General features: G+C 38.3%; 1 protein-coding gene across 1 annotated transcript; it reads right to left on the bottom strand.

The window, feature by feature from the left end:
* Positions 1–7072: 7072 nt before the first annotated feature.
* On the bottom strand, positions 7073–9199 carry LOC125220255 (subtilisin-like protease 3). The gene has a single exon (XM_048122414.1). It carries the CDS (start codon positions 9197–9199, stop codon positions 7073–7075), a length of 2127 nt encoding a protein of 708 aa, XP_047978371.1.
* Positions 9200–9659: the final 460 nt, after the last annotated feature.

The following is a 9659-nucleotide window of genomic DNA, read 5'->3' as shown; positions in this document are numbered from 1 at the left end:
TGCGCAGTCTTTGTAAAAAAACAGCCATAACTTCTTCTACCAAACTCCGATTGAAACGTTTAGGATATCCACGCAAAGCTCTTTCAAAGACGAATACAATGGTATGCTTTATGGACTAGTCGAACATCAAAATCTCCATAAAACTGTCTCGAACCAGAGCTACTGCATATCCACATATTTTGTACATTTTTCTACACATTCTTCACAAATGGTCAAAATACCAACATAATAGAGAAGTAGATACAAACACGTCTAATAATAGATAGAATATGGTTAGATTCATACAAAACTACCCTCTAAAACCATGCAAAATCCAAGTGTGTCAATAACATAAGGCAAAGAATCAGGATTATCAAAGTTTCATAGATGTGACTAAATTGAAGATTTAAAGAGGGTTATTAGACCAAATAAACAATGCATTTGTTCTCACTTTTTTCACCGTTGTGTCACCATCCATTAGAATATATATTATAAGAACTGAAAACTAATCATAGGCACTAATGCAAATCTATAAAATAACTACAGAAAATAGTATACTGTAATATCTGCATACAAAGGCCAGGCAAAAACAATACATGTAGAGCTCTTATCTAGTGAATTAAAATACAAATATCCAATTGAAATTGAATGCAATAATAGTAAGTCTACACACAAAGAGAATGCAAATGTCCACTGTAGTATAAATCAAGCCAAGTATATCAAACAATATAATTACTAATCAAATTTAGAGTACCTGCCATCTAAATGTGGATCGAGAAATATAAACGTCCAATGGATGTCACTCAGTGGGTGTCACCTGCATGTATAGGACGGATGTGAATTATGAATCAAACTGAAATGCATTTGTTAATTATAAGTTATAAATGATAAAATATACCACAGCTATAGGCCAAACAATCATATAACCAAGTATTTGGGAAAGCTCTTGAAAGTTATCATAGGGCTTGATCAATTGCTCCTTGGGTTCAATCACGGCTACGACACATATCTCACACCAATTCAATCCTAACATTTGTCCGCCAACTCTTGTAGTTGGATCGATGCTATGAATATATCCCTTAGCAACAATTTTTTAGGTGAGAAAACTCCTTATTGAAACATATGTCCCAACCTCCAAGAAAATAAATAGATTAATAACTATTTTTAATATGTAATATATTTCAAAACTATAGAAAAAAAACAAAGATACCAGATCAGCTTGAGTCGTAGCCTGTGATGAGAGAGATTCAGAATTTGTCACATCTCGCCGCCTTACGTTTGCTTGCGAAGCTTGAGGTCTTTGTTTTGCCGCAACCATGGCTTCTGGTTATGCAATTTTATCTTTATACTCTATTAGCAAACGGTCCGATGTGCTTCTTGGTGTTCCATTCCACTCGTATGTGGGACACACTCCCTTACCCATCTTCCTTACATGACCTGGTTTGTCCTTTGATCTTTGGCACCTTTGGGAAGTTGATTACTACGTCGACCATTGCTTCCTGTTCACAAAATTATAAGAATGAATGTACACAATGAAATTGCATAATATATTCCATACAATGAGAAAATGTAATGAAACATACAATTTTAGTTGATACGTCATCACTCGTGTTTCCACTCGAAGGAACAAAACAGGAACTAAAAAGTTGAACACGAGTTGGGCATCATCCGTGTTCCTTTGTCTAGGAATATGTATATTGTTAGGATACTAATATGCCATAAAAATAATGATGAAATTAAACATAGAAAAAAGAAAACATTATTAATTTTTCTTTAACTTGTGCAAATGACGTCTTTCCTGTTCTTTGATTCATTAACTTCTTTGCTCGAGCTTTTTGGTTTCTCTTACTTATATTCTAATAGCAAGTCAAAAATCAAAATGATTAGATTCATAGCTTAAATGAAATATCATTACATAGAGAAAAACTAGAATAAACCTTTGCATTTTCCGTTCTCCAGTAAGCAAGACAATTGATCCATTGATCTTCTAAAACTTTTTCATCCTTATTTAATGCTCGATAGGTACGACAGCCCAATACCTTGTTTTCAAATAATGCCCCAACTTTTCCATTTAACTCCGATGGAGGCCACAACCCATTTCTCAGCAATGATAGGGATAGTGAATCGTGTATTAGATAATGACATACATTATTGTTATAACTATGTATATATAATTGCCAATGGTCTAGAATAAAAAATAGATCTTATTAATTTTAAGAGTTAAGTAAAATAGAACTTAAATAATAATTAAGAATTGAGAATAATATAGTGTGATAATCTGTTCAAAAAAGTACTCTTTAGCAAAACTAGATCCAATGATTTAAACCACACGCAAGAACACACACAGCTTCACAGCAAGTATTAAGCACTAAATATATGTGATAATAGGATTACCATGAAAAGTGAGCATTAAAAAGTCAGGTCAATGCATGTCAAAACGTAAGCCACATGTTAAATAACATAACAAATGCTTAACAAATGTAGTAAACTAAAAATCTAACTTAGTCCAAAAGCATAGAAGGATTAAAGAGCATGATAAATTAAATAAACTACACTCTTTTGAAATTTTATTACCTTTACGAATTTGAGCATGCCATCTTTTTTCCCCTTCGGCATGGCACGCCAATTATTAACATCTAATGGACAATATCTGCCATTTCTTGCAATTGAACCTAAGAAATGGCAAAGCTTGCTCTTTTCACCACCTATAGGCTGACCAAACTCATTATACTCGACAGAAATGAGTGGTAGGTTTGGAGGGCAGCCCCAAATATCTGACATATAGGTAGGGCCTCTGCTTTTCTTTCCAATAGTTTCATGTCCCGATGAACTACCTTTAAGCACAAAAAATATATGATTAGTCTATTCTCCGAAAGATTAAGGAGCTTATTAGAGTGTGTGATTGCCCATTACCATCCTCTTCTTCTTCTTCGATATCAACACTTATATCCTAATTTGGCAATGGTGGCACACTCCTATGGATATGGTTTGAATATGTGACCATATTCACAACTTCTTTATTTCTGCTCATTGTTTTCTTAGTTATAAACCCTGCTAATCATTATAACAATTTATATTAAAAATATATGTTAACTACCTAACAGTATAGTACGCTAAACAAAAAAGATCAACTTAATCTAGCTGATTTAAATTTTCACAAGGATTACAAAAATTACTAGTCTAGAATGAAGTTCTTAACATGTAATATATTTTTGAGACATCCAAAATAAAATATTATATTATATCATTGGAACGGATGAGTGGTGATTATAAGTCTATTATTGAAACTTAGTTAATGGTGAAAGGCCTCTCAAGTTAACCACTACAAGAGATAGCAATGGATCTACTAAATCCTAATATGACGGGTTTAGAATTTAACTAGATAAAGTACCTAAAAATAGGAAGAAAATTTAGAATTTAATAATTCTTTCATGAGATTATTGAGATTACAATGCAGCAAAAATGGCGTTTAGGGGTGGAATTATTTGAATCTGGATGTTATATTGTTGTTAGAATAAATCCATCAGATTCTATTTAGTTTCACTATTTAATCGAAAAATAAAATGATTTTCCTTCCCTACTATCACCTAGAAGCCGAGCTTTTTTTTTTACCTTCACTAGATGTAAACCTTTGAGCTGACATATTCCTTTCCTCCTGTTAACGAGCACTTTTTTTTAATCTGCTTCCCTCCTTTAGAAGCCATATGTAACTACATACATTGGAGTGAAAGTAAGTAAAGACAATAGCTGGTAAAATGATATATTGAAACTTGAGATCATTTCATCAAATACTTGGGGAGTAAAACAAAAATTACTTTAAACTTGATCACATCGCATAATAAAATTCAATTGAAACCTACAGTATATGATTAAAACATATAATCTATGTTAGCAACAATAGATTATCATTCCCGTGAATATATTACATCGTTCGTTTTGAAAATAATTTCATTGAAAAAACTCACCTTGCAAGAATCAAAGGTAGGTCTCAATATAGAAAACTTGCTCAGCTTGGGATGCCAGAATAAATTGTTCATTGTGGTGTTTCACATTTGACAAATTGGCTAATGTAAATCCATCAACATCCGTCTTCAGTCGTTTACCTTTTGACACCCATTCACAGTTGATACACTCGGATTTTGCAAGGTTTTAAGGCCATTATTTGACCCGTTTTTAAGGTCAAAGTTGCATTACATGTCCATTATTTGCATATTTTATCGATTTTGGTATTTTGACATGTTTTGTGAGAAATGTGCATATTTGAGCCTAAAAAGGGAGTCAAAACGCGAAAGTAGGAAATTTGGAGCTTGGCGTCCAGCGACCGCCGGAGCTCATAGGCTGACAAAGACACGCCCGGAGACCTCCGGGAAGTGCGTGGCGACCGCCACAAAGAGTCAAAAGCTTCTGGACTACGCGCGGCGACCGCCGGCCAAGGCGCGGCGGCCCGCCACAAAAACGCGGCGCGCGACAGCTGTCTTCAAACTCAATTTTCCAGCAATCCTAAATTCCAATCAGGGCGTTCTACACACCATTCTCTTCGTCTTGAAAAGAGAGTCAAGATGGTAATAGAATCATTTCAATCGGAGTTCTATGGAGAGATTTATGACCGTTCTACCAAAGTCGCGCAAAGCTGCCAGCTGCAGTCTAAGCGGAAATTTGAAGAAGGAAATAATATATTATCTTGTGAAGCCAAATCTTTTCCTTCTACTATGGGTAACGGAAATTACATCTTTCCTAATGCTTGGAGGAAACTTATTACCAAATTTAAATATTTCTAAAGCCTATATATACCCCATAACCTCATTCATAGAATTCAACCTTTCCATAGCCCCCAAAAGGGGAGCCTTCATGGCTCACCCTCCATCCTCTTTCTCTACTCCATAACCTAATTCTTCCATCATTCTTGGAGATTGAAGCAAGGCAAGAGGAGCATGAAGACTTCAAGATTCATCCTTGGGTTTTGTTTGTTTATTTCATGTCTCGTACTTTAATTATTATTTTAGTTCATCTGTCTATGGATTGCTAAACAATAGAATTTTGAGGTTTGATAGTATTTGACTTTTAAGTAGTTCTTTTTATGTTTAATGTTCAGAACTCGTTTCCACTTGATTTTTCTTGAACTTTTGTTCGACTAATTGGCCGTTATCTTGATTATTGTCAATCTTTGATCGGTGATAGCTTTGATTGGTTTATCTTATGTGTTCATACAATAATTGTGACATGAGTATTGATGCATGATAGGGAAAAATCGTGGTAAAACTTGAGTCGGATGAACGTAGAACTAATTAGAATAACTAAAGAGTTAGTGAAATCATTATCCTTGAAATTCCTCTATTTGCCTAATTCTATCTTCTTTGCTTTTATTGTTTTACTTTATGTCTAGTTTTATAAATTTCACACCGAAACTTTTGTTTCTCTAGATAGTATTTGACGCTTAGTACATGATAGCCAGTAGCAATTATATTCCCCGTGTTCGATATCCCGGTACTGACCTTTAGCTATACTAGATCCACCATGTATACTTGCAGGTATTTTTAGTGCTAATAAAAAGTGCATCAACAGTCAAACAATACAACTCGACGTCCACTGCCATAATCTAGCTCAATGATATCTGTTAGAATTCCATAATAGTCCAACTCACTTAACATTGGATTTTGATCTCTAGTACTTGAAAAACTTGACGTTGTGGCTTTTACACGGACCCCACAATTTTGTGTTTTCTTCGTACTCTCCAAATCTTTCGTGTGAAACCTAAAACCATTTGCAATATACTTTTTATATTTCACTTCGATAAAATTAGGCGGCGAGCAACTAATTTCAAATCTCTTAATGTTAGGAGTTTTTCCATGGATGATTAACCTTTCGACCTATTGAAAGAAGTTAAATTAATAAAAAAAAGCAACAGTATATTCACCATTACTACATTTTTGGAGTATATAACTTACATATTGAGCATACCAATCAGGAAAGCTTTCAATGTGGATGCGTTCCCGCTGATGGCGTGCTACACGAGGATTAGATTGTTCAACTATTGCCCGATATTGCCTGAAATTATACCATAAACCTTTTCAAACAAAAAATTACATATATTACGATAAATAAAAGTAGGCAAGATAACTTACTCAATATATGGTCTTACGGCCTCATAATTGAACAATACATATTGATGTGCTTTCGTCAATATTTCGTCATCTAATCTCATAGCAGTTCCTTTTCCAAGAGAACGACCAGTGATTGTAAATACGACCTAAACAGTTTCATTCCTCGATAATCGATTGTATCAATTACTTTTATTTTAATTTACCTAATTCAGTATTATATTTTTATCTCACGAATCCATTTATGATTCTTTTTATCCATGAAATCGAGACTCCCACTTCATTAAAATTATACGTGAAATCGAAACCGAAAAATGATACGTGTAAAATTATGTAATTGCTTGTATTATTATAATTATTGCTTCAATAAAAAATGCTCTAGTGAATATTACTACAACTTTTGTTAATAAAGTGAATATTTTAAACTAAAACCGCCATACTTCTTCCATCACATAAATTTTTGTCTATAATACTCGAACTCATACACCATTTTGGGTATCCGATGGAATATTGGATGCGGGTATCGGGTGCCAAAATTTTGAGTTTTTTTAATCGGGTAACCAATTTACATCCCTAGACGGCTAGACCCTAGTTATGCACTCGAATCAAGCAACAATGCAAGACTTCACCCATATTATTATTTTTCATAATTTTTTGAACTTAGAAGAATATGACGAATTCGGTGAATATTTGTTTGTTTAATTTTCTTTTATTTGCGCTTGGTGTTTTCAAATTTATGAGTATTGTCATCTGTAAATATTTAGAATTATTTCACATGGTATAAACTATAAAGTGTTGATGAAGGAAAAGAAAATTATAGAGAAACGAGCAAATCGAGCTTTGATTTTTATAAATTTTGTGAAATTAAAAATTTCAATAACATTTTTCAATGCATTAGAATCAAAGTAAATATATAAATAAAAATGAACAATGTTAAACATGTATCGAACGAGAGCGGTTCTCACATAAGAGACTCGTATAAGGTATGTAGCATATCATCCAAATATAACTGCAACAGGGCTTCTAACAGAATGTTTGCCCGACCTCCATTTAATCTCTCCTTGAACTATTTTATTATCGGCTCCCCCACTCCCCGACCGCCTAAACATCACACTGTACCTCAATTTCTGACCCACCTTCTTAAATCGAAGCTTACCCGGTTTGACCTTCACATCCACACCGGCAGGAGCAGCCACGCTCACTTTGTACACAGACTTGGCTCTCCCAACGTTGGTAACAGTTCTTGTATACTTCTGCGCCGTTGATCCAAGTTTGATCGAGAACGACGGGTAGTTGAGCTGCGCCTCTCGAATGCTCGATTCTCTCTCGCAATCCACTCTGCGATGCACAACAGCGCCCACTTGTGCGTTGCTGAAATTCAACCCGCACAAGTAGGGGATGTAGTCGTCTGGTCGGATGTCGTAGATAAGCCCGGGATCATTGGCCTTGGTGGGGTTGACATGCCCTGCCCCAGTGGCAAACACGTCCGCGGGGAGAAGCCTCTGGTCGCTGATAGGCTTCCCCCCGCGGTCCACCCGGTCCGCGGTGGTCATGATGGCCGACTTTATGGCCGTCGGGGACCATTCTGGGTGCGCGCTCTTCAGCAGCGCCGCCACGCCGCTGAGATGCGGGCACGACATTGAGGTCCCCGAGATCATGTTGAAGCCGGACGTGGTGGTGTCGTCGTCGATGGAGGCGTTCCAGGCGGCGAGGATGTTGTTTCCGGGACCGGTGATGTCGGGTTTCAGGATTCCGGGGCTTGCAATGCTGGGGCCTCTGGATGAGAAAGATGTCATCGCTGGTGCTTGGATTTGTTTCCCAATTTGGGTTCCTTTGTATATGATTTTGGCTTTGGGGTGTTTGGTGGAATTAAGATATGATTTCAATTCGATTGCGTCGGCGTAGCTGATGTGTGATGCCGGGAGAACATGCCTTTCCGCGGAAAGCGTGTAGGCTGGAGAGATGCCGTTTATGAGTATCATCCCCACGCCGCCGGCCTTCTTCACAGCCTCCCCTTTACTTATTCTTGTAATAAGCCCTTCGTCACACACTACTATCTTTCCTTTCACACCATAACTCTTCAACTCTTCTTCCGCGCAGAGTGTTGGATTGTTGTAAAAGATTTCCGCTTCACTTGTGGGAGGGAAACCATGCGCCGATTCTCCGTCGAATTCGACGCCGTTGCCGAGGACGACGGTGGCAGTTAGTTTCCTGTCCATCGTGGAGGCGCCAACGGTGAGGATCCACGGGGCCTCGTTCGACAGGGAGCGGGGGTCCGGGCCGCTGTTCCCGGCCGAGCAGACCACGGAGATCCCCTTCTCCGTGGCCCTGAACGCGCCGATGGCGATGCTGTCGCGGTAGAAGGGGGCTGAATCCCCTCCCAGCGACAGCGACAGGACATCGACGCCGTCTTCGATGGCGGCCTCGAGTCCTGCAAGGACGCTGCTCTCGGTGCAGCTATCGGGGCTGCATACTCTGTACATGGCAACATGTGCAAGAGGGGCAATGCCGGCCGCTGTGCCGTTGGCGTTGCCGAAGATGGCCGCGCCGCGGACGAAATTGCCCCCGGCCGTGCCTGACGTGTGCGTGCCGTGGCCTAACTCGTCCGCAGGCACGCGGCCGTCAAAGCCCCTTGCCCCGATCAGCTTGTTATTGCACCCCTTGGGGCCAAACTGGCACTTGCCCTTCCACTTGGCGGGCGGGGGCGGGACCCCTTGGTCGTGGAACGAGGGGTGGCCCGCCGTGATTCCGGTGTCGAGCAACCCGATTATCACGCCTTTGCCGTAGTTGGATCCCTTCCAAAATCCTACATTTTGGTTGAGGCCTAAGAAATTGGGGGAGTGGGTGGTGTGGAGCTCATACACTTGCTCGGGCCGCGCGGAGATGAAACCTTTGATGCCGCGAAGCGCTTCTAAGTCGTCGGCCGATAGCTTCGCGGCGAAACCCGTGAGCACGTTGCGGTAGCGATGCAAGATGCGCGGCGCCTCCAAAAAAGAACCGAGATCGGTGAGTTGTAGCGACTCTACATGGACGATATATGTTTGTAAGGTGGTTTGATTAGCGCTTATTACTTGGTTAAAATAGACTATGCAAATGAGAGCTACACACCAAGCAAATGCCATTGTTAAATGTGTGTTATTTTCTTTGTTTATCATTTATTGATTTATATACTACTAGTTAACTCATAAATTTGTGACGGTGAAGTGGTAAATTGCCGAAATTTGGGTCTTATTATGCTTGCATTTGAATTAATCATGAAATTTGGGGTTTATTATGATTGCATATGAATTAATCATTTCGGTTGTTTTGAATTTATTTAGATTCTGATTAAGAAGATCCCATTTGCATTTTTGTTTGATGTAATAAGTTTTTTTCCGTAGATAACGATCGTTTAAAAGTCAAATACGCATGGTATGACTTTTATTGCTTATTTCCCATATACGCCAAAGTTAGCTTTATTGAACATGATAACCTAATGCTATTTCTGAGAAAAAATGTACTCCCCATATATCCCATTTTAATAGACAATTATCTCTTGTTCAATGCATTATTTTGATACTATATTAGTACTATATGAAATAA

The sequence above is a fragment of the Salvia hispanica genome, chromosome 4, assembly GCF_023119035.1.
Source record: "Salvia hispanica cultivar TCC Black 2014 chromosome 4, UniMelb_Shisp_WGS_1.0, whole genome shotgun sequence".
Classification (NCBI taxonomy): domain Eukaryota; kingdom Viridiplantae; phylum Streptophyta; class Magnoliopsida; order Lamiales; family Lamiaceae; genus Salvia; species Salvia hispanica.
Note: the sequence above shows the minus strand (reverse complement) of the source record. Positions and strands in the feature narration are given on the sequence as shown.

What these genes read in the sequence shown, in the direction of transcription:
- LOC125220255 (XM_048122414.1), bottom strand. Translation starts at nt 9,199, where the DNA reads ATGGCATTTGCTTGGTGTGTAGCTCTCATTTGCATAGTCTATTTTAAC.